The 24,641-nt window shown below is 46.7% G+C and overlaps 2 protein-coding genes across 5 annotated transcripts in view; one reads left to right on the forward strand and one right to left on the reverse strand.

Annotated features, from left to right (window-relative positions):
• Positions 1-636: 636 nt before the first annotated feature.
• On the forward strand, positions 637-7,031 carry LOC129819885 (serine/threonine-protein kinase DCLK3-like). Its single transcript, XM_055876539.1, has 6 exons — positions 637-1,274; positions 1,508-1,639; positions 1,715-3,034; positions 3,187-3,319; positions 5,350-5,517; positions 5,739-7,031. The coding sequence occupies exons 1-6, from the start codon at positions 1,077-1,079 to the stop codon at positions 6,740-6,742; spliced, it is 2,955 nt and encodes a 984-aa protein (XP_055732514.1). The 5' UTR covers positions 637-1,076; the 3' UTR covers positions 6,743-7,031.
• Positions 7,032-7,091: 60 nt separating this feature from the next.
• Positions 7,092-24,641, reverse strand: part of arhgap4b (Rho GTPase activating protein 4b) — a 43,144-nt gene continuing 25,594 nt past the window's right edge. For 2 of the 4 annotated variants that reach the window (XM_055876536.1, XM_055876535.1), the window contains exons 3-23: positions 23,414-23,585; positions 23,003-23,165; positions 22,750-22,812; positions 22,458-22,631; positions 21,852-21,980; positions 21,310-21,531; positions 20,996-21,097; positions 20,710-20,895; positions 20,358-20,442; positions 19,211-19,238; positions 18,855-18,951; positions 17,496-17,634; positions 17,094-17,222; positions 16,621-16,726; positions 16,255-16,482; positions 15,641-15,696; positions 14,770-14,941; positions 8,661-8,747; positions 8,335-8,448; positions 8,057-8,147; positions 7,092-7,849 (exon numbers count right to left, since the gene is read on the reverse strand). In XM_055876536.1, coding sequence (XP_055732511.1) covers positions 7,646-7,849; positions 8,057-8,147; positions 8,335-8,448; positions 8,661-8,747; positions 14,770-14,941; positions 15,641-15,696; positions 16,255-16,482; positions 16,621-16,726; positions 17,094-17,222; positions 17,496-17,634; positions 18,855-18,951; positions 19,211-19,238; positions 20,358-20,442; positions 20,710-20,895; positions 20,996-21,097; positions 21,310-21,531; positions 21,852-21,980; positions 22,458-22,631; positions 22,750-22,812; positions 23,003-23,165; positions 23,414-23,585 — 2,747 coding nt within the window. In that variant the 3' untranslated portion in view covers positions 7,092-7,645. Of the gene's footprint in view, positions 7,850-8,056; positions 8,148-8,334; positions 8,449-8,660; positions 8,748-14,769; positions 14,942-15,640; positions 15,697-16,254; positions 16,483-16,620; positions 16,727-17,093; positions 17,223-17,495; positions 17,635-17,786; positions 17,815-18,854; positions 18,952-19,210; positions 19,239-20,357; positions 20,443-20,709; positions 20,896-20,995; positions 21,098-21,309; positions 21,532-21,851; positions 21,981-22,457; positions 22,632-22,749; positions 22,813-23,002; positions 23,166-23,413; positions 23,586-24,641 lie in introns of all 4 variants that reach the window. The other 2 variants (XM_055876537.1, XM_055876538.1) reach the window with 2 other exon arrangements.

The raw sequence follows: 24,641 nt of genomic DNA on the forward strand, positions 1-24,641 counted from the left end.
GTAAAAAAAAAGTAGCAAATTGTGAGGCTCATCCCATGAAGAATGAGCATGCCGTTGTGGCTTCATCTGTGCATAAACCTCAGCGCTGTGGCCTTGTTCTTATTGTTGTGTTAGAGTTATTTTTTATCAGGTGTTTGTTTATAGGAGGTTAGGATCTGCCTCAGTGAAAAGCTGACAGAACAACTGTTTTGTAGCTTGGTGGGATATGGTGAATTTTTGGGATAGCCTTGTTATAGGGGTAAAATAGGTTCATGGCACATACTGGATGGAGTGTGTGTCAGGGACGGATCCCATACCTCCTCTCCAACTCCATGGATAACACAGGTGTGTGTGTGTGTGTGTGTGTGTGTGTGTGTGTGTGTGTGTGTGTGTGTGTGTGTGTGTGTGTGTGTGTGTGTGTGTGTGTGTGTGTGTGTGTGTGTGTGTCTGAAAGTGAAACATCTTCAACTTTGACACTGTGTCTAATGCTTCATTAATCATGCAGCTTCAGGAAAGAACTAGGCCACGCTTTTGTTGTTGTAGTTTGTGTGTGTGTGTGTGTGTGTGTGTGTGTGTGTGTGTGTGTGTGTGTGTGTGTGTGTGTGTGTGTGTGTGTGTGTGTGTGTGTGTGTGTGTGTGTGTGTGTGTGTGTGTGTGTGTGTGTGTGTGTGTGTAAACAAATCCGGCTGATCAGATTTGAGCCTTTTCCATGGACTGCATGAGATTCTTTGAGCGCCCCGCTCTCCTGCCTAAATTATTAACGCTTCCTTAAGACACACATACACACTCATACATACACGATGAGGACCACGCATCATGTTACTTCCTTGCTTATCTAAAGAAAAGCAATAACTCAGTTAACCTATACAGACAGTTGATGATGACAAATTTGGAAAGTGGAAAGAAATCGTCTCAACTAACTTATCTAACTAACCCGTTGATTCTTTCATCTCTCTCTCAACCCTACACTCTTTACCCTCTTTTCCGGCACCCTCTCTTTCTCACCCCTTTCCCCACATCTTTCATTTCTCTCTCTTCCTGCCTCCCCACCATCCTCTCTCCCCCCATCTCTCTCAGATTCCTCCCTCTCTAAACGTATGGGGGGTATTCCTCACCCTCAGGCCTGGCCCTCTCTCCCACTCCCCCTCCCCCACATTGACCCCCTCCCTCCAGCCACTAGGACACATCTCCCTAGTCCTTTTCCAGTCTTCCACACTCGTCATGCTGAGCAGAGTGCCGAGCGACCACGCTTGGTTACTGTGGTCCGACCATGCAGTCACAGCACCCTCATGAAGGTAACGGTCCAGAATGAAAGGATTAATGATTACAAAGAAGTCATCAACCCTCTTTCTGGAGAGCTACTGGATCTGCAGGATTTTGTTCCATTCCTGCACTAACACACCTGATTCATAACGGAAGAAGTTGGCTTCAATTACATTTTATTCAATTGTAATGATATGGTTGGCTTGGCGCCCACATGTTCAGTTCTTCCTGGTTTCTTGATGACATCATCTTTATGCCTGGTCAGGTGACATTGCTGTTGAACCGTAGGAGCGTGGTCTCGTACGAGCAGCTTCTATTGGACGTCTCCGAGGCGCTGGGGTTCCCTCGCTGGCACAGGGCCAGAGTCACACGCCTCTACACACCACACGCACGAGAGGTAACTACACACACACACACACAACAGCAACAACAACACACCTCTAAATCCAGGTGCTTGTGTCTAACCCTCCAGGTGCGGGGTGTGTGTGATTTCTTCCGTGGCGACGCAGCGTTCCTTGCATTGGGAAAGTCTCGTCCAGAGCTCCGGAGTGTCGAGGAGGCCCTGGAGGAGCTGTTTCCACAACATTCCTGTTACCGCAACGACGCACTCCAGGCCTGGGAGAGGAGATTACAACCTCCACCTGATAAAGCTGCCAAGGCCGACAGCGGATACAGCGAGGGGACAGACATACACACACACCCTGACAAGGATACACACACAAGCCTCGACACGAACACACAGACATACAGTGTTACATACACACAGGGATGCAACCTGGACACACACACACATACTCACCAAGACACACTGACACAAACCAATACACACCCAAAAACACTGACACACAACAATAAACACCCAAACAGGCACTCCACACACAAAAACAAACACCCAACTAGACAGCCCATACACCCTATTCACACCCACCTCGATACGGATGCGCACACACATACACACCCTAACACGCATTCTAACCAACACTCCACACACCCCTCTCGCCCCCCCAATCACCTTCAGAGGGTCAAAGTGAAAGTTGCAGCCAGAGAGATTCTCTCCTCACCGATAGGTCCCTCCACCCAGGGGGAGGAGCTAGGGGGAACTGTACTCTGCAGGAACTGTAAGCCTTCTGAAGGACCCAATCCGAGAGCAGGGAGGGCTCTACTTCCTCCCGTAACCAGGAAGCAAACAGGAAATGGACCAAACGACCAGGAAGTAAAGAAACCTCACGTCGGTCCCACCACACTCCACACTGGACCAATCTGCAGGCTTGAGCAGGAGTCCCTCAGCCAATCAGAACCTTCATCCTCAGATTCTAAACAGGAAGAGGCAAGGACTAAACAGGAAGTGATATATGATCTCCAAACTGATGGTAGCGATGTCACCCTGTCAGACATTGAGCGTTGCTATGACATTGGCCGCATGGTCGGAGACGGGAACTTTGCTGTTGTGCACGAGTGTCATCGGCGCGACAATGGGGAAGCCTTCGCTGTGAAGATTGTGGAGCACTCAAAGCTCATTGGCCGAGAGCACATGATGCAGAATGAGCTGAGCCTTCTGGGTAGCCTGTCACACCCCCGCGTGGTTCGCCTTTTCACACACCACCACACACACACACACTCCTATCTCGTCATGGAGATGGTTGCCGGGGGCGACCTGTTTGAGGCAATCGCGGTCCGTGGGAAGTTTCCAGAAAAGGAGGCAGGGCTGATGGTGTGTGATGTCAGCGAGGCTCTGAGATACATCCATAGCAAGACCATAGTACACAGAGATCTGAAACCTGAAAACCTACTGGTGAGGGAGAGGGTGTGTGTGTGTCTGTGTGTCTGTGCAGGTGCGTGTGTGTGTGTGAATACAAGCATTCCAAGCATCTCTCTCTGTAACCCACTCTCTCCTTGCTGCTCTCTCCCCCCTCTCTCTCTCTCTCCCCTCCCTCTCTCTTCTAGGTGGAGTTCAGTAGTGATGGTGTCAGTAGGTTGAAGCTGGGTGATTTTGGTCTGGCCATGGTTGTAACAGAACCCATCTTCACTGTGTGTGGAACTCCCACCTATGTCGCCCCGGAGATCCTCTCAGAGACAGGTGACTATGTCTATCACTTTATTTATACCTTTATCTATCGCTCTACAGTAGCTGTGCCTGTGTTGTGACAATTGCGATGTTTGCTCTGTAACCTATTAGTTCATATGCCTTGCTTAGACAATAAGAAGACACAGTGGCAGATTAAATTCAACCACACCTTTGTTTCATCACAAAACCGGAGAGCAACATCTGTCTGGTGAAGTCCACAAACCCACCATTTTGCATGTAACACACAGTAAAATGACCTACAGCATGGTCAAGCAAGTTAATGAGTATGTTAACATGCACACTAATAATTCGATATTAAATGTATTATGACATTAGTCATGTAAACACCTTACTCTGCTTATCTTAATCAGCGTAAGGTCATAATCGAAGTAAGCATGTACCAATTAAAACACCTGGTTTTGTGTGCAATCTTTAGATTTATTAGGACACGTAAACAGCTTAATTGGCATCCCAGTGGTGTATTTGATCTGCACATTGGCCAGCAACGGTTAGCGCAAGCTTCCCTAAAATGGACGAGTGAAGTGAGTTTGGAAAAACTGAAAGTATGCATCTTATAAATAGTTTTCACATACAAACTTTATATATCCGGACTCAGAATCTAATAGTCTTCGCAAAAATATCATGGTCACTGTGGTAGAACATTTATTTTGATTGGCGATTTTCAGCATTTATCAAAAGTCCCATCAGTAGCTTGATTTCAGATGTGTCCATGTAAACAGGAATATTAGAGAAACCGTTCTTCTTGCAAAGTATGTAAACGTTTTAAACAAACTATTATATTAACCTATCCACAAAAATCATATTATTGTGTGCATGTAACTTTGCTCAATGTTTCCAACATTTTCAGACCACTAAACAACCATTGATTTAGAACCACAGAGAGTTACCGCAAGTCACAAAGAAACCAGGAGCTGCCTCCACTATTCCAGCACCATTTCAACTTCAACATTTTAACATCATCATATCACCTCTGCTTAGTCTAATACAGTGACAACTAAAAGATACCAAAAACAATGTAGTCCAATCAACGTAAACTAAATATGATGTGGCCGTCCATGGTATTGATTTGTGTGTGTGTGTGTGTGTGTGTGCAAGTAGAAAAACATGTTGACTCACCCTACTGGTAGAGAAATGCTAATGACATCCTCCTCTCTTTCATGTTGCCGAAACGGTCTATGACAGTCATACAGTACACACTTTTAGTTTTTGTTGTCGTAGGCTACCTGGCTAAAATGCTTGCTTGCTAGCCTAACTTCCTTTCATGGGCAACGATGCGCCAGGCTAGCTAGTTAACATTAGCCTTCTACATCTAGCTACATATTGCACTTCCATCCTCTCAGGCCAGGGGCACAATGTATGAATGAATGGTTGGATCAGAATTAAGTAAAATCACAAATCTAAATCCCTATCTCCATCCATGGCTAGTTTAGGAAAGGGACGATTTTAGCTAGCTAGCCACCAGAAGACAATGAGATGCAACAATTACATTTTTTTTTCTGTAAATGAGTTCTGCTTTTGATGTGATGTGAATGGTGTAAAGCCAAACCCAAACTGGCTTCCCTTAACTTTTTTTTGGTGCGCCAGGACCATTCCCAGTTGAGCTCACTCAGTTTAGCTCAACACTGATTGGCTGTTATTTTATTTATTTATTTTTATCAAGGGAGTCCAAACACTCTCTGGCTTCCCTTCCATTCAATGCTAGGGGTGGCAACAATGTCATACTATTTCTGACCAGACAGTATCAGATAGATGGGCTTTGGCTTCACATACTGAGACAGAGGGGCGCTGTTTCGATCGCTCGGATGCTTTCTCCTGTGAGATACGTTCAGCCTCTTGTGAATTGAAGAAAAACTATGAAACACAGACAGGCGAAAGATTAACTGTTTTAAATGGAGGGTTTTCTCTTTTTTTTTTTCATTTTTGGGGAAGCCTGGCTTCCCTTAGCATCCATGAATACACGCCACTGTCACTCTATCAATCACTTACCTCTACCTCTGTCTCTCTCTCTCATCCCTCCGCAGGGTACGGCCTGCCAGTAGACCTGTGGGCATTGGGAGTGATACTGTACGTCCTTCTCTGTGGGTTCCCTCCGTTCCGGAGCAGAGACAGAGACCAAGGGGAGCTGTTCCAGATGATCAGAGAGGCTCACCTCACCTTCCTGTCACCTTACTGGGATGACATCTCAGACGGTGAGACACACACATGGTTATAGACATAAGCAGGCACATACACACATGCTTGTACAAACACACATACACACGCACATGCGCACACACACACACACACACACACACACACACACACTTGTAGACACACATGTATACACACACATGCTCACACATATTGTACCCTGTGTGTGTGTGTGTGTGTGTGTGTGTGTGTGTGTGTGTGTGTGTGTGTGTGTGTGTAGGAGCGCGAGGCCTGGTGAGAGCCTTGCTGCAGGTGGATCCAACAGAAAGACTGACGGCAGCTCAGACTCTGATGCACCCCTGGATTCAGACCACTACTGACCAGCACAGACCAACACAGATCACTACTGACCAGCAGAGCCCAGCACAGCCGAGCAAAGGCCAACACAGACATGAACCGATCAGTGCAAACCAGCAGAGCCCAGCAAAGACCAGCACAGAACACTACAGAGCAGTACAGAGTCCAACCATAGACCAGTCCCGACTAGCACAGACCACTACAGAACACCACAGACCAGTACCAACCCCAGAACAACAGCGACCACAACACCCAATCCCCCCAGCGCACCACCCACCCACCCAGCCAACCCCATCTCCTCACTCCAGCACCCAGCCAACCCCATCTCCTCACTCCAGCACCCAGCCAGCCCCATCTCCTCACTCCACCACCCAGCCAGCCCCATCTCCTCATTCCAGCATCCAGCCAGCCCCATCTCCTCACTCCACCACCCAGCCAGCCCCATCTCCTCACTCCACCACCCAGCCAGCCCCATCTCCTCACTCCACCACCCAGCCAGCCCCATCTCCTCACTCCACCACCCAGCCAGCCCCATCTCCTCACTCCACCACCCAGCCAGCCCCATCTCCTCACTCCACCACCCAGCCAGCCCCATCTCCTCACTCCACCACCCAGCAGGACCCATCAACTCCCCCCCAGCCCCCCGGCAGTAGCACCTCTCAACCCCCCCACCCAATTTCCCCACCCTCCATCTTATCCACAGCAACACCCAAACCCAGCTCCCACCCACCTGGCAGAACCCCTCAATCTGCCCTCCCACTCTACCCAGCCTCCCTCCCTCCACCCACCCTGCCTCCCTCCCAACACCCACCCATTCCCAGCCGAATACCCACCCAGTCCCAGCACACCACACACCCACCAGCAGTGTCCCACCCCTCAACAGCAGCACCCAAGCCCCACTTCTCCTCAACACATCCTCCTGATTGATGGGGTTCCTGAAACGTTAAACACTTCTCCAGGAATTGAAAAGATCTGGTGTTCTGCACAGACCCTGTTCAGGATCTGTGTATCTGGAACTCACCAATTGTCATACACTGATGTTCAGTTCCACTCCAATAAAATAGTCATCAACAACTTTACCATTTGGGTTGTAGTATTTAGTTCAGTAGATGATCTAGCATAACAGATAACTCTAATAGTTTCAATACATGTTTTTTTCTGACAATGTGTGTATTACACACACTTCCCCTTTGTACTGCACTAACAATAAATAACTTTGAACTGACTTTTGATTTACGTTGTGATGTATGACAACCGATAACAACAGACCAGCCAATCAGAATCTAATATTTATTATTTATTCGTTTTACCACAGAAGTATTTTAATACAGCTATTCCAGTGACATCATCAACAGTGGTCCAGGGAAGAGGGAGGTGGGTTGCATCCATAGAAATATGATGACTAGAGTGAACAAAGCCCCTCAGACCATAGAGTTAGAATTACTAGAGTGGTGGAAAGAATCATTTTCACAGTTTAACCAGCATCCCAGGATCTGGTGTGGAGGCCATCTTGGATATGCTATTGGACCCAGTTTCCAGTATTATAATTAAGAAGTAAGTTGTTATACTCTTACTAAGTGGTTTAAATGAGTGTTTATCAAGTTTAAAAACAATTTACCACAGAAATAGGTAAGTTACCCCAGCCCTGAGTTATTGGAAACCAAACCCATCCTTGTTCTAATAGAGAACGATAGACAGCACTGAGACAGGTGTAAAAGACTAGCAATATCACACACAAACATCATCACACACTAATATCATATCACACACAAACGTGTCAGAAAAATAAATCATCATTATTATCATTATCATAATCCTGCTTCAGTCCTCCTATTGGTCCGTTGGTCTGAAGAGAGCCCGCCCTCTGAGGCTGAACCCCACCTTCCTGCCTCCTGGGAGAGAGGAGGAGAGGGATGAAGAGGAAGAGGAGGAGGAAGGGAGGGAGGAGGAAGGTGCCTGGGTTGCAGCAGGATGTAGGGACGGCTGGCGAGAGAGAAGCTCCTTGAATACAGAGTTCATCTGTTTACTGATGTCCTGAAAGAGAGAGCGAGGGGGAGGGAGAGAGCGAGGGAGAGGGAGAGACGTTTCAGTGTCTTAGACGTACAGGATCCAGCCACATCTAGCTCAAAAGTAAACATCTGCAATGCTTCAAATTTACTATTTGCACTAAATTCCTTTCAATGTATTTAATTTCAGCAGTCTCAAGGGCGAGTCCCCAAAAATGACTTAATCTCCACCCACCGGTCTTTCAATAGATCCTCCATCTGTCTGTCTCTCTATGGCTCCTGCCCTCTGCCTCACACTGTCCAAGGTGTGCCTACGCTCCTGATTCCTGAGAGAGGAGAGAGCGGGGGAGGGGAGAAAGAAGAGAGGGAGAGGGAAAGAGAGAGAGGGGAGAGAAAGGGAGGGAGTAAGATTACTGATGGAGTGTTTTTGGAACATTACAGGTGTGTATGAGTGTGTTAGTTTGTGTGTGTTTGTGTGTGTGTGTGTGTGCGTGCATGCGTAGCATGTTGTACCCTGTGTTTTGACGTGTCACAGGGGAGAGGGGGTTCTTTCGGACAGGACTGCCTCTGCCCTCCGCTGCCCTCTGTCTTCCAGGCAACGAAGCACTGTCGCTGTTCACCCGCAGCCTGTCAAACACACACACACACACACACAAACACACACACACAAACACATAGACCTTGCTTTATTAGTTCTTGATATATACAGGTCGACGCCCTCAAGCATTTGCATGTGTGTGTGTGTGTGTGTGTGTGTGTGTGTGTGTGTGTGTGTGTGTGTGTGTGTGTGTGTGTGTGTGTGTGTGTGTGTGTGTGTGTGTGTGTGTGTGTGTGTGTACCGGGTCGTGTTCTCAGTCTGAAGCTCTTCTGAAGCCAGGTTTCCAGTGCTTCCTCCACTGACCTCATCCCTCCTCCCTCGCTCCGCTCTGAAGTAGGAGAAGAGAGAGGGAACAGGGAAAAGTAGGTGAAGAGAGAGGGAAGAGGGAAAAGTAGGAGAAGAGAGAGGGAACAGGGAAAAGTAGGAGAGGAGAGAGGGAACAGGGACAAGTAGGTGAAGAGAGAGGGAATAGGGAAAAGTAGGTGAAGAGAGGGAAGAGGGAAAAGTAGGAGAGGAGAGAGGGAACAGGGAAAAGTAGGAGAGGAGAGAGGGAACAGGGACAAGTAGGTGAAGAGAGAGGGAATAGGGAAAAGTATGAGAAGAGAGAGGGAATAGGGAAAAGTAGGAGAAGAGAGAGGGAACAGGGAAAAGTAGGGGAAGAGAGAGGGAACAGGGAAAAGTATGAGAAGAGAGAGGGAACAGGGAAAAGTAGGGGAAGAGAGGGAAGAGGGAAAAGTAGGTGAAGAGAGGGAAGAGGGAAAAGTAGGAGAGGAGAGAGGGAACAGGGAAAAGTAGGAGAGGAGAGAGGGAACAGGGACAAGTAGGTGAAGAGAGAGGGAATAGGGAAAAGTATGAGAAGAGAGAGGGAATAGGGAAAAGTAGGAGAAGAGAGAGGGAACAGGGAAAAGTAGGGGAAGAGAGAGGGAACAGGGAAAAGTATGAGAAGAGAGAGGGAACAGGGAAAAGTAGGGGAAGAGAGAGGGAACAGGGAAAAGTATGAGAAGAGAGAGGGAACAGGGACAAGTAGGTGAAGAGAGAGGGAACAGGGAAAAGTAGGAGAAGAGAGAGGGAACAGGGAAAAGTATGAGAAGAGAGAGGGAACAGGGAAAAGTATGAGAAGAGAGAGGGAACAGGGAAAAGTAGGGGAAGAGAGAGGGAACAGGGAAAAGTAGGTGAAGAGAGGGAACAGGGAAAAGTAGGTGAAGAGAGGGAACAGGGAAAAGTAGGTGAAGAGAGAGAACAGGGAAAAGTAGGTGAAGAGAGGGAAGAGGGAAAAGTAGGTGAAGAGAGGGAAGAGGGAAAAGTATGAGAAGAGAGAGGGAACAGGGAAAAGTAGGAGAAGAGAGAGGGAACAGGGAAAAGTAGGTGAAGAGAGAGGGAACAAGGAAAAGTATGAGAAGAGAGAGGGAACAGGGAAAAGTAGGTGAAGAGAGGGAAGAGGGAAAAGTAGGTGAAGAGAGGGAACAGGGAAAAGTAGGGGAAGAGAGAGGGAACAGGGAAAAGTAGGTGAAGAGAGAGAACAGGGAAAAGTAGGTGAAGAGAGGGAACAGGGAAAAGTAGGTGAAGAGAGGGAAGAGGGAAAAGTAGGTGAAGAGAGGGAACAGGGAAAAGTAGGTGAAGAGAGAGAACAGGGAAAAGTAGGTGAAGAGAGAGAACAGGGAAAAGTAGGTGAAGAGAGGGAAGAGGGAAAAGTATGAGAAGAGAGAGGGAACAGGGAAAAGTAGGAGAAGAGAGAGGGAACAGGGAAAAGTAGGTGAAGAGAGAGGGAACAAGGAAAAGTATGAGAAGAGAGGGAACAGGGAAAAGTAGGTGAAGAGAGGGAACAGGGAAAAGTAGAAGAAGAGAGGGAACAGGGAAAAGTAGGTGAAGAGAGAGGGAACAGGGAAAAGTATGAGAAGAGAGAGAGAACAGGGAAAAGTAGGTGAAGAGAGGGAAGAGGGAAAAGTAGGTGAAGAGAGAGAGAACAGGGAAAAGTAGGTGAAGAGAGGGAAGAGGGAAAAGTAGGAGAGGAGAGAGGGAACAGGGAAAAGTAGGTGAAGAGAGGGAAGAGGGAAAAGTAGGAGAGGAGAGAGGGAACAGGGAAAAGTAGGGGAAGAGAGAGGGAACAGGGAAAAGTAGGAGAAGAGAGAGGGAACAGGGACAAGTAGGTGAAGAGAGAGGGAACAGGGAAAAGTAGGAGAAGAGAGAGGGAACAGGGAAAAGTATGAGAAGAGAGAGGGAACAGGGAAAAGTATGAGAAGAGAGGGGGAACAGGGAAAAGTAGGTGAAGAGAGGGAAGAGGGAAAAGTAGGAGAGGAGAGAGGGAACAGGGAAAAGTAGGAGAGGAGAGAGGGAACAGGGACAAGTAGGTGAAGAGAGAGGGAATAGGGAAAAGTATGAGAAGAGAGAGGGAATAGGGAAAAGTAGGAGAAGAGAGAGGGAACAGGGAAAAGTAGGGGAAGAGAGAGGGAACAGGGAAAAGTATGAGAAGAGAGAGGGAACAGGGACAAGTAGGTGAAGAGAGAGGGAACAGGGAAAAGTAGGAGAAGAGAGAGGGAACAGGGAAAAGTATGAGAAGAGAGAGGGAACAGGGAAAAGTATGAGAAGAGAGGGGGAACAGGGAAAAGTAGGTGAAGAGAGAGGGAAGAGGGAAAAGTAGGTGAAGAGAGAGGGAACAGGGAAAAGTAGGTGAAGAGAGGGAACAGGGAAAAGTAGGTGAAGAGAGAGAACAGGGAAAAGTAGGGGAAGAGAGGGAACAGGGAAAAGTAGGTGAAGAGAGGGAACAGGGAAAAGTAGGGGAAGAGAGAGGGAACAGGGAAAAGTATGAGAAGAGAGAGGGAACAGGGAAAAGTAGGTGAAGAGAGGGAAGAGGGAAAAGTAGGTGAAGAGAGGGAACAGGGAAAAGTATGAGAAGAGAGAGGGAACAGGGAAAAGTAGGTGAAGAGAGAGAACAGGGAAAAGTAGGTGAAGAGAGGGAAGAGGGAAAAGTATGAGAAGAGAGAGAACAGGGAAAAGTAGGTGAAGAGAGGGAAGAGGGAAAAGTATGAGAAGAGAGAGGGAACAGGGAAAAGTAGGAGAAGAGAGAGGGAACAGGGAAAAGTAGGTGAAGAGAGAGGGAACAAGGAAAAGTATGAGAAGAGAGGGAACAGGGAAAAGTAGGTGAAGAGAGGGAACAGGGAAAAGTAGAAGAAGAGAGGGAACAGGGAAAAGTAGGTGAAGAGAGAGGGAACAGGGAAAAGTATGAGAAGAGAGAGAGAACAGGGAAAAGTAGGTGAAGAGAGGGAAGAGGGAAAAGTAGGTGAAGAGAGAGAGAACAGGGAAAAGTAGGAGAAGAGAGAGGGAACAGGGAAAAGTAGGAGAAGAGAGGGAAGAGGGAAAAGTATGAGAAGAGAGAGGGAACAGGGAAAAGTAGGAGAAGAGAGAGGGAACAGGGAAAAGTAGGAGAAGAGAGAGGGAACAGGGAAAAGTAGGTGAAGAGAGAGGGAACAGGGAAAAGTAGGAGAGGAGAGAGGGAACAGGGAAAAGTAGGAGAAGAGAGAGGGAACAGGGAAAAGTAGGTGAAGAGAGAGGGAACAAGGAAAAGTATGAGAAGAGAGGGAACAGGGAAAAGTAGGTGAAGAGAGGGAACAGGGAAAAGTAGAAGAAGAGAGGGAACAGGGAAAAGTAGGTGAAGAGAGAGGGAACAGGGAAAAGTAGGGGAAGAGAGAGAGAACAGGGAAAAGTAGGTGAAGAGAGAGAACAGGGAAAAGTAGGTGAAGAGAGGGAAGAGGGAAAAGTATGAGAAGAGAGAGAACAGGGAAAAGTAGGTGAAGAGAGGGAAGAGGGAAAAGTATGAGAAGAGAGAGGGAACAGGGAAAAGTAGGAGAAGAGAGAGGGAACAGGGAAAAGTAGGTGAAGAGAGAGGGAACAAGGAAAAGTATGAGAAGAGAGGGAACAGGGAAAAGTAGGTGAAGAGAGGGAACAGGGAAAAGTAGAAGAAGAGAGGGAACAGGGAAAAGTAGGTGAAGAGAGAGGGAACAGGGAAAAGTATGAGAAGAGAGAGAGAACAGGGAAAAGTAGGTGAAGAGAGGGAAGAGGGAAAAGTAGGTGAAGAGAGAGGTTACAGGGAAAAGTAGGTGAAGAGAGAGGGAACAGGGAAAAGTAGGTGAAGAGAGGGAAGAGGGAAAAGTAGGAGAGGAGAGAGGGAACAGGGAAAAGTAGGGGAAGAGAGAGGGAACAGGGAAAAGTAGGAGAAGAGAGAGGGAACAGGGACAAGTAGGTGAAGAGAGAGGGAACAGGGAAAAGTAGGAGAAGAGAGAGGGAACAGGGAAAAGTATGAGAAGAGAGAGGGAACAGGGAAAAGTATGAGAAGAGAGGGGGAACAGGGAAAAGTAGGTGAAGAGAGGGAAGAGGGAAAAGTAGGAGAGGAGAGAGGGAACAGGGAAAAGTAGGGGAAGAGAGAGGGAACAGGGAAAAGTAGGAGAAGAGAGAGGGAACAGGGAAAAGTAGGGGAAGAGAGAGGGAACAGGGAAAAGTATGAGAAGAGAGAGGGAACAGGGACAAGTAGGTGAAGAGAGAGGGAACAGGGAAAAGTAGGAGAAGAGAGAGGGAACAGGGAAAAGTATGAGAAGAGAGAGGGAACAGGGAAAAGTATGAGAAGAGAGGGGGAACAGGGAAAAGTAGGTGAAGAGAGAGGTTACAGGGAAAAGTAGGTGAAGAGAGGGAACAGGGAAAAGTAGGTGAAGAGAGGGAAGAGGGAAAAGTAGGTGAAGAGAGGGAACAGGGAAAAGTAGGAGAAGAGAGAGGGAACATGGAAAAGTAGGTAAAGAGAGAGGGAAGAGGGAAAAGTAGGTGAAGAGAGGGAACAGGGACAAGTAGGAGAGGAGAGAGGGAACAGGGAAAAGTAGGAGAGGAGAGAGGGAACAGGGACAAGTAGGTGAAGAGAGAGGGAATAGGGAAAAGTATGAGAAGAGAGAGGGAATAGGGAAAAGTAGGAGAAGAGAGAGGGAACAGGGAAAAGTAGGGGAAGAGAGAGGGAACAGGGAAAAGTATGAGAAGAGAGAGGGAACAGGGACAAGTAGGTGAAGAGAGAGGGAACAGGGAAAAGTAGGAGAAGAGAGAGGGAACAGGGAAAAGTATGAGAAGAGAGAGGGAACAGGGAAAAGTATGAGAAGAGAGGGGGAACAGGGAAAAGTAGGTGAAGAGAGAGGGAAGAGGGAAAAGTAGGTGAAGAGAGAGGGAACAGGGAAAAGTAGGTGAAGAGAGGGAACAGGGAAAAGTAGGTGAAGAGAGAGAACAGGGAAAAGTAGGGGAAGAGAGGGAACAGGGAAAAGTAGGTGAAGAGAGGGAACAGGGAAAAGTAGGGGAAGAGAGAGGGAACAGGGAAAAGTATGAGAAGAGAGAGGGAACAGGGAAAAGTAGGTGAAGAGAGGGAAGAGGGAAAAGTAGGTGAAGAGAGGGAACAGGGAAAAGTATGAGAAGAGAGAGGGAACAGGGAAAAGTAGGTGAAGAGAGAGAACAGGGAAAAGTAGGTGAAGAGAGGGAAGAGGGAAAAGTATGAGAAGAGAGAGGGAACAGGGAAAAGTAGGAGAAGAGAGAGGGAACAGGGAAAAGTAGGTGAAGAGAGAGGGAACAAGGAAAAGTATGAGAAGAGAGGGAACAGGGAAAAGTAGGTGAAGAGAGGGAACAGGGAAAAGTAGAAGAAGAGAGGGAACAGGGAAAAGTAGGTGAAGAGAGAGGGAACAGGGAAAAGTATGAGAAGAGAGAGAGAACAGGGAAAAGTAGGTGAAGAGAGGGAAGAGGGAAAAGTAGGTGAAGAAAGAGGGAACAGGGAAAAGTAGGGGAAGAGAGAGAACAGGGAAAAGTAGGTGAAGAAAGAGGGAACAGGGAAAAGTAGGTGAAGAGAGGTTACAGGGAAAAGTAGGAGAAGAGGGAACAGGGAAAAGTAGGTGAAGAGAGAGGGAACAGGGAAAAGTAGGTGAAGAGAGAGGGAACAGGGAAAAGTAGGAAAAGAGAGGGAAGAGGGAAAAGTAGGTGAAGAGAGGGAACAAGGAAAAGTAGGGGAAGAGAGGGAAGAGGGAAAAGTAGGTGAAGAGAGAGGGAACAAGGAAAAGTAGGTGAAGAGAGAGGGAACAAGGAAAAGTAGGTGAAGAGAGAGGGAACAAGGAAAAGTAGGTGAAGAGAGAGGGAACAGGGAAAAGTAGGTGAAGAGAGAGGGAACAGGGAAAAGTAGGAAAAGAGAGGGAAGAGGGAAAAGTAGGTGAAGAGAGGGAACAAGGAAAAGTAGGTGAAGAGAGGAAACAGGGAAAAGTAGGTGAAGAGATGGAACAGGGAAAAGTAGGAGAAGAGAGGGAAGAGGTATTTCTCTAGACTCTTGTTTACATTTTACTCACCCTTCCAACACACTGATGTATTTATGCGGTATGAGACCCCTAACTCCTCCCGCTTCCCCTCTCCACCAATCAGAAGAGGCCTTGCTGTGCAGAAGGAGTGGATCCCCCTGCTTAAAGGACAGTTCAGTAGCAGACCGCGCAGTGTAATCAAACATGGCCACCGCCTCCCACTCTACAAGAAATACAAAACTTTATTGTACATTTCTGAAGAAAGAGAGTGGTGTGAGCGTGTGTGCATGTGTTTGTGTGTGTGTGTGTGTGTGTTTCTGTGTTGTGGGGGAAAAAAATTGTATTTGCATTACTTTAAATGATAGGTATGTACAATCCTGTATTCTGGTTGTGTAAATTGCTGTGCCTAATCCACCTCTTGTGTTCTTGCCCCCACCCTCTTTACTCTGAAACTTGCATGTTCGGAACGAGGTATCTCTGTTCTGAACAAAAGTCTCTCCTTAACCTCTATTCTAAGAACAAACAGTTCTTAGTACTCACAAGAGACACAGAGTACAGAATATTTGGACACATCTTGTAGATAGGGGTTGGTTCGACACATTGAGACAGTTGTGGTGGATTGTAGGAAATGTAGCAAGGTTGGGCTGTATAAGACAAGCCCCAACCCAGAAACATTGAGCTCTCACTTGATCCAATGTTGTGACGGCTCCCTTATTAATAAGTACAATAAAGATTTTTTATCAAGTATAACCAGATTTGGTGATTGGTTCTTGCTCTCCTCATTTGTTAAATGAAAATATCTACCACAGTGTGTGTGTGTGTGTGTGTGTGTGTGTGTGTGTGTGTGTGTGTGTGTGTGTGTGTGTGTGTGCGTGCGTGCGTGCGTGCGTGCGTGCGTGTGTGTTTATATGTGCGTGCTCACCATCCTCAATGTGGAATTGTTCAGTCTCCCCATCTCCCTCCTCTGTGATTGGTTCACTACAAATAGAAACAACATCAGTCTTTTTCTCTCTGTTCCACAAGTAAACAATATCGTCAGTAGTGCCAGAATAAAAGCCAATGTACGCTTGATCCGATGTGGCCGAAGGATCCGTATGGAGGGTGTGACGCGGAGCATCCTGAGGCATATTAGAGGCCAAATTGAGCACTGTACCGCATCGCCGTGCACCTCCCAAATGTTATAACAATGCGGAGTGCTCCGTAGGCTCCGTGTAGCTTCACATTGACATGATTGGTTGCCGGTGGGTGGGAGAGGGAGGTCTGTATAAATACAAGCTACTTTCCTTGACAGCTTCCTTCACAACAGCTCTGCTCAACAGCTCTGCTCCGAAGCACGAGAAGTATGAATGCCCTGACTTCTGCAGAGATTTCACTGTAAATGCTGCACAGCCAATGCAGACGTCAGATTGGCCATGCAGCACCTTTAAGAGATGTTTAAATGTGACACAATGATTGTGCTTTATGGTAACTGGTTTATAAATCAGGATACTACAGTATTTGTTAGTATCTATCTATCTCTCTCTCTCTCTATCTTACCAGTACTCCTGCTCCAGAGTCATGTGCTTCTCGTACACGGGCCCGGGCAGCTCTGATTGGCACGGGAAGATGACATCATACTGGAGGATCATGGTCTTGACGAGGTCATTGACCTGTGGTTGCCTAGCGACAACATCACCAGAATCCGACCCTCTCAGGAGGCTCGGCCCGAAACACACCGCCAGGTTATAGGGCTGCATCATGTTCTCATCGCTGTACTGGGACACACTACACACACACCAGACACATACACAGCCACACGTATGCACGCACACACACCCACCCACCGCCAAGTTATACAGCTGTGTAAGGTAGTTGGCTCTGTGAAGACACACACAGGACATGAATGTGCAAACTGAAACGTACTGGTTGAGAAAAGCGAAGAGGTAACGTATGACGATAAGGAGAGGTCGAGGGAAGGAGGAGACAACTGACTTTATCTGAGCTGCTTTCTCTGCCAATCCCTCGTTTTCTGAGAGAGAGAGAGGGAGAGAGAGAGCAATGGTGGGAGAGAGAGAGAGAGACAGAGATAGAGGGAGGGAGAGAGAGAGAGAGAGAGAGAGAGAGAGAGAGCAAGGGAGGGAGAGAGAGAGAGAGAGAGAGCAAGGGAGGGAGAGCAAGGGAGGGAGGGAGGGAGGGAGGGAGGGAGGGAGGGAGGGACACAGAGAGAGACACAGAGAGAGAGAGAGAGCAAGGGAGGGAGAGAGAGAGAGACACAGAGAAAGGGAGAGAGGGAGAAATAGGGAGGGAGAGAGAGAGGCATGATATCATACAGTACATGTGTTTAGTTACAGACATAAGTCAGTAGTGTCAGTAGTGTGTGTGTGTGTTTGACTTACGGACACAGTCCAATAGTTCTGTGTAGTATTCATCAGGGAACAGCGGTGGGTCCAGTCCTCTGAAGTACAGCTTCAACACACCAGCCACCGAATCAATGTCACAGTCACTGTCTGCTAGAGGGTCCTCTCCTACAAACACACACACACACACACACACACACACACACACACACACACACACACACACACACACACACACACACACACACACACACACACACACACACACACACACACACACACACACACACACACACACACACACACACACACATGTTGTTGACATCTCAGCTTCCATGCACACATACACACTGCATCCCCCAAATATAATCTTTGCATGGGCATCTGATGCAACACTCCCCAGTACCTCTCTCAGACAACACCTATGTGTGTGTAGGCTACCTCTCTCAAAGGCGTCCCTGATGTGGTTGACCTCTCTCTGGGACCCTGGAACACGGAATATCCCCTCATGGTGCAGACCATGAAGATTTATGAAGCGAATGCAGCTTTCAACCACCACAGGAATCTGCTGCCCTGAACTCTGAGAGAGAGAGAGAGAGAGAGAGAGAGAGAGAGAGAGAGAGAGAGAGAGAGAGAGAGAGAGAGAGAGAGAGAGAGAGAGAGTCAAACGGAAGTCAGAGCAACATACACCACACACACACAAACACACACGACAAGTAGAGTCAATAATACCTGTGTCCTAGACATTCTCCTCCTTCTTCTACACTCAGCCAAGCAGAACGAGAGAGAGAAAGGGAAAGAGAAAGAGAGAGATTGAAGAGAAGATTATAAAAGTGAAAGAAAGCACAAGAGGGGAACAAGGCACACTCACAGGAGTAGGAGTAAGACTACTGTTTAAGATCACTCACAGGAGTAGGAGTGAGACTACTGTTTAAGATCACTCACAGGAGTAGGAGTGAGACTACTGTTTAAGATCACTCACATGAGTAGGAGTGAGACTACTGTTTAAGATCACTCACAGGAGTAGGAGAGAGACTACTGTTTAAGATCACTCACAGGAGTAGAAGAGAGAGAGACTACTGTTTAAGATCACTCACATGAGTAGGAGAGAGACTACTGTTTAAGATCCCTCACATGAGTAGGAGAGAGACTACTGTTTAAGATCCCTCACAGGAGTAGAAGAGAGAGAGACTACTGTTTAAGATCACTCACAGGAGTAGAAGAGAGAGAGACTACTGTTTAAGATCACTCACAGGAGTAGAAGAGACACTACTGTTTAATATCACTCACAGGAGTAGGAGAGAGCCTACTGTTTAAGATCACTCACAGGAGTAGAAGAGAGACAGACTACTGTTTAAGATCACTCACAGGAGTAGAAGAGAGACAGACTACTGTTTAAGATCACTCACAGGAGTAGGAGAGAGCCTACTGTTTAAGATCACTCACAGGAGTAGGAGAGAGCCTACTGTTTAAGATCACTCACAGGAGTAGGAGTGAGACTACTGTTTAAGATCACTCACAGGAGTAGAAGAGAGACTACTGTTTACGTTCACTCACAGGAGTAGGAGAGAGACTACTGTTTAAGCTCTCAGAAGAGGCGAATTTAGAGAGAGAAAGAAAGTTGACGAGAGAGAACAAAAGTGCCGAAGAGCTTTTTGACACATTGTCAGTATTAGTGTTGGAGTGTGGAGATTTCCTGAAGCTTCTCTCCACACACTGCATATCTCTCCTACACATGTTAGCGTTATGACATATTAGTGTGTATGTTTGTGTGTGTGTGTGTGTGTGTGTGTGTGTTACCTGTATGAAACCCAGCATATCAGAGGTGAAGAGAGTGTGGCTGTACATGGAACAGGGTCTGGACCTCCGCACACGCACTGACCTAGCACACTGCATTCTGGGAGATATACAGCATCACTCACCAGTCATACACTGATACACACACACACATCATGCTTTTCAACAGTAAAAGTGTAGTGTTGTTTTTGCTACAGTCTTGGATTTGTTGCTGTGTTGAAGATTATACTCTCTCTTTCTCTCTTTCTCTTTCATCTCTTTTTCTTTCTCTCTCGTCTTTCTTTTTCTCTCTCATTTCTCTCTCTCTCTCCATGTCTCTCTCCCTTTCTCTCTCTCAGAGAAATAACATGAATGTTTACCTGGAGGGGTCGCTATCAACGGCCTTAGCTGGAAAGCAAACAGATATTTGAAGATAGAGGGGGTGAGGGAGGGGGGCGATGGGGGTGGAGGGGGGGGGGGGGGCGAGGGAGGGAGGAAGAATGGGAGAGGGAGAAGGAAGAAGGAGAGCGAGAGGGAGAGAGTTAGGAATAGCGTAAGATTAGTTGTGTCGTAGTTGTGTGGTATTATACAGTTCTAGTAAAGTAGTAGTAGTACAGTAGAACAGTAGTAGTGTGGTAGCAGTATAGTCAGAGTATAGTAGTAGTAGTTGTAGAGTTGTGTAGTAGTAGTGCAGTAGTAGTGTGGTAGCAGTATAGTCAGAGTATAGTAGTAGTGCAGCAGCAGTAATGAAGTAATGTAGTGGCAGTATAGACGCAGTGCAGTAGTAGTATAGTAGTAGTATAGTAGTAGTATAGTAGTAGTATAGTAGCAGCACAGTGGTAGTATAGTAGTAGTGCAGTAGTAGAGTAGCGTAGTAGTAGTACAGTAGTAGTGCTGTAGCAGTATAGGCATAGTATAGTAGCAGTATAGCAGTAGTGCAGTGGTAGTATAGTAGTAGTATATTAGTAGTATGGTGGTAGTATAGTAGTAGCATAGTAGTAGTGCAGTAGTAGTATAGTGGTAGTATAGTAGTAGTACAATAGTAGGGTAGTCGTGCGTAGCAGTATAGTGGTGGTATAGTAGTAGTGTAGTTGTGCAGTAGCAGTATAGTAGTAGAATAGTAGTAGTACAGTAGTAGTGCAGTAGTAGTGCAGTAGCAGAAAAGTAGTAGTATAGTAGCAGTATACTATTAATGCAGCCGTATTGTAGTAGAATAGTAGTAGTATAGTAGTAGTGCAGCAGCAGTATAGTAGTATAGTAGTATAGTAGTAGCAATATAGTAGCAGTATAGTATTAATACAGTGGTATTGCAGCGGCAGTACAGTGGTTGTATAGTATTAGTATAGTAGTGGTATTGTAGTATAGTAGTAGAAATATAGTAGTGGTACAGTTGTAGTATATAGTATTAGTATAGTAGTATGGTGGTACAGTAGTGGTGCAGTAGTAGTATAGTATTAGTAAAGTAGTAGAATAGTAGTAGTACAGTAGTAGTGCAGTAGTAGTATAGTAATAGTATAGTAGAAGTACCTTTCTGTATGGCCTCCTGCAGCAGGTCATGTTTAGCCTGTAGTTTGGAGATCAGGGAGCTTCCAATCAGATACTCCTTAACTTTCTGACAAACGACAGAAACAGAGATACACACTTTAATCTTTGCAGCTTTAGCTTGTTTACACAGCTTTAGCTTGTTTACACAGCTTTATGTTTACACAGCTTTAGCTTGTTTACACAGCTTTAGCTCAGTTGGCTAACACAGTCTTGTGTTTTTCAGATGTCCTGGGTTTCAAACCTAGTTGGTCACAGAAGCACTATAAGGAGACAATCCATAATGCTATCATTAGACTCCCCTCACACCTTCCCCTGACCAATGGGATGTCCTCACCGTAAAGTAGAATGTCTCTGTTTCCTGCTGATTGGCTCTCCGCTTGGCAAGGGCTAGTTTGGAGGCAGAGGCGGTTCCCATGGGGTCGTGTGATAGGCTGATGGGCAGGTCAGGGGGGGGGTTACTGTCACTGTCACACATATTGTCCAATAGAGCGGAGAGGGTGGCTTTGAGTGTCTTACTGACCTGGAAAATAGATACATACAATATATAGAAAATGGATCAATGGATTGATCGATGGATCGATAAATCAATGGATAGATTAAGAATAGAGCGAAGACCTCACCTCCTCTGTTTCCAAGGTTTCAGTGGAGAGGCGGGACTGGAGTTGTTGGAACCTGGTCTCTAACTCATACCTCACCTGGCTCTCCGCACTCACCTCGCCCACCTGGAAAACATTAGGGATGTGTATAGTATAACAGGTGTACTGGTGTGTGAACCAACAGCTCTTCCTGTGGGAGCTCAGCATATCATGTTCAGTGTGTCACAGAATATACAGGACACATATTGGCCTCGTCACCAGCCATCTTTGCACTCCATAATTCTGATCAAATGTGCCACGGTCATCATCCACTGATGGATGAACATGAATGTGTGTACCTGGTCTCCCTCATGGGGATGGTAACTGAAACGGAAGGGCAGACAGAATGCTGTGTCGTGGTTCTGTAGGAGAGCGTCTCTGTCTCCGCCCTGATCCAGTGATGTCACTTCCTGTTCCAGCTGCTTCAGCCCGGCCTCCTCAGCCTTCAGGACACGCCCCCTACTGGCCAGGTATGACCTCATCACTCGCTCCAAGGAGAGATGGAACCCCAGGTCAGTACACTGAATCGGAGAGAGTGTGTGTGTGAGAGAGAGAGAGAGAGAGAGAGAGAGAGAGAGAGAGAGAGAGAGAGAGAGAGAGAGAGAGAGAGATGAATACTTAGTTTGTCTGTTAAACATTTTATAATATAAGATTGCGTAACAGACACACACAAAGGTACCAGCGCACACGAAAACACGCATACACATACGTACACACACACACACACACACACACACACACACACACACACACACACACACACACACACACACACACACACACACACACACACACACACACACACACACACACACACACACACACACACACAGTGACTCACGTCTATGAGTGTGCTGAGATCCTGTAGATAATATTTGTTCATAGTTGCGTTTGCAGCTGCCAGATTCAGCAGATAGTCATTACGAGCCTTAGTGCACTTCAGCTGGGTCTCCTGCACTCTGCCATGTCTCTATGGAGAGCACACACACACACAATTTGGTTAAAAGAATAGCCAATGGCAACGAAGGTCACTTCATTCATACTGCCTTTGGTACAGGCTCAGGTCAGGGGTTAGAGGTTAGGGTTTAGGATCAAGGGGTTTGAATCTAGCTGTAGTTGGTTTGATTTGTCACTACAGAAGTAGCTCACATTATTGTTCCGTTGTGTGTGGTTTTCATGTGGCACAGGATGTCTGACTCAAAACTCTACAAAACTGTCTGTATCCTGTGCCACATGAAAACCACACACATCTCAACAACAACCTTGGCCACCCTCCAGGCCGACTTCATTGTAGACGATGCATTGCATTAACAAATGGTTATGTGCCATATCATGGACTGTGCAGTCGGGCATCAGATTGTTATATCATACGATGTGGTTAGCTGTTATAGTAAAGACCTATCCAGACATAATGAGATCTGGCAGTGTAGTCAGACGCGACCCTTACCTTTTCCATCATTTTCTCCATCTTCTTCACAGAGCTCCGCCTCTGGCCTCCTGATTGGGTTATCCCCAGTTCAGCAGACTTGCCCGTCTGTCTCTCCTCCAATCGTGTGGCTTCCTTTAGTTTCCCCTCCGCTGTCAGACTGTCTGTATGGTACTGGTGGTATGTCCTCAGAGCCTACACACACACACGCACGCACGCACGCACGCACGCACACACGCACACACACACTAGTAATACAATCTTCATCTTTTTACTATTGTCCACATCGTTAGTGACTGAGGTATGTTCGTACCGTCTGCAGTTCAGTGGTGACCTTCAGTAGCTCATCTTGCATCTGAACTCCCACCTCCTTACTCTGATCAGAGACATATCAGTCATCAGACAGTGTAACACACTATCCCATTTTCACTTTTAGATTTTGGAGTTGTGTAGATCAGTGAAAAATACATATCATTTTATGTACAGACAGTCTTGACTGGAAGCCAACGGAAGTGGGTCAATCATTCGTTCAGGTACTGTAAATATGAATGTGTGTGTGTGTTTACCCGTTTTGCCAGGCGGTGTGTGTCCTCTGAGCAGTGTGTGAGTCGCTGTGTGAGTGTGTGTGAACAGGAGTCACTCAGCGCTGCGTGTTCTCTGCTCTCTGCACGTGTCTGAGTCAACAGAACTGACCAACACTGAGACACCGACTGACCACTCTGCTCCTTCCTACAGGGTGGGGGAGGAGGGAGGAGAGGAGAGAAAGACAGAGGGGGAAAGACAGATAGGGAGAGACAGATGGGGAGAGACAGGGCGAGGACAGAGAGGGCAAGACTTAATATTATCGTTGAGTTCCCTATACTAACATTGCACCAATAATAATGTCTGCCAGTCAGTATAAACAGATCAAGCAATAAAAGCAAAATAAACAATGCATAATTTTCTTTTTACACACACACACACACACACACACACACCTCTTGGTCTTCAGGGTGAACCTCTCTGTAAGTTTGTCGAGGGCACGGGCATACTCCGCCTCAATGTCACCACGACGACGGAAGAACTCGGACAGGTCAGACAGCTGTTGACCTTTGACCTCCACCTGACCGTCCAGAACCTTCATCTGGTCACACAGCTGGGCCCGCAGGTCTACACACACACACACATACAAACACACACACATGCGCACACACACACAGACACACACACGCACACACACATAGATACACACACAGAAACACACAGACACACGTATGAAGTTCACAACAGAGGTGATCACGAACAGATCTGATCAAAAAACATAATTATTAATGGGCCGTCATTGTAAATATGAATTTGTTCTTAACTGACTTGCTTTAAATTAAGGTTACATAAAAAAATGTAAATGTACGTTGCACTCGAAAACACTCGTAAGTGCATTGTTAGATGCTTTTTTGCCATCCCGAGTCATTATATACACAGAAGAGCTCAGCTAAACATAAAATCACATGGTTTATCCATCTATCTGACCTCTGATAACTTCAGAACAAAGGTGACTACAAATGCAAAGGTACCAATGTCTATTCAATTGATACAAACAAGCTACATATAAAAATATGCTTCAAATGAAAACTGAGATGACTGCATTAAAATATAAACAGTAGGCTATAGGCCTATTTCAATCATATTGAAATACAGTGCCTTGAAAAAGTATTCATCCCCCTTGGCGTTTTTCCTATTTTGTTGCATTGCAACCTGTAATTTAAATGGATTTTTATTTGGATTTACACAAAATAGTCCAAATCGGTGAAGTGAAATGAAAAAAAGAACTTTTCTCAAAACATTCTAAAAAAATGACAATCGTAAAAGTGGTGCGTGCATGTGTATTCACCCCCTTTGCTATGAAGCCCCTAAATAAGATCTGGTGCAACCAATTACCTTCAGAAGTCACATAATTGGTTAAATAAAGTTTACCTGATAGGGCCTCCCGGGTGGCGCAGTGGTCTAGGAACTGCGCCACCAGAGTCTTTGGTTTGCGCCCAGGCTCTGTCGCAGCCAGCCGCGACCGGGAGGTCCGTGGGGCGATGCACAATTGGGCTAGCGTCGTCCGGGTTAGGGAGGGTTTGGCCGGTAGGGGTATCCTTGTCTCATCGCGCTCCAGCGACTCCTGTGGCGGGCCGGGCGCAGTGCGCGCTAACCAAGGGGGCCAGGTGCACGGTGTTTCCT

The sequence above is a fragment of the Salvelinus fontinalis genome, chromosome 22 (genome assembly GCF_029448725.1).
Source record: "Salvelinus fontinalis isolate EN_2023a chromosome 22, ASM2944872v1, whole genome shotgun sequence".
Classification (NCBI taxonomy): Eukaryota; Metazoa; Chordata; class Actinopteri; order Salmoniformes; family Salmonidae; genus Salvelinus; species Salvelinus fontinalis.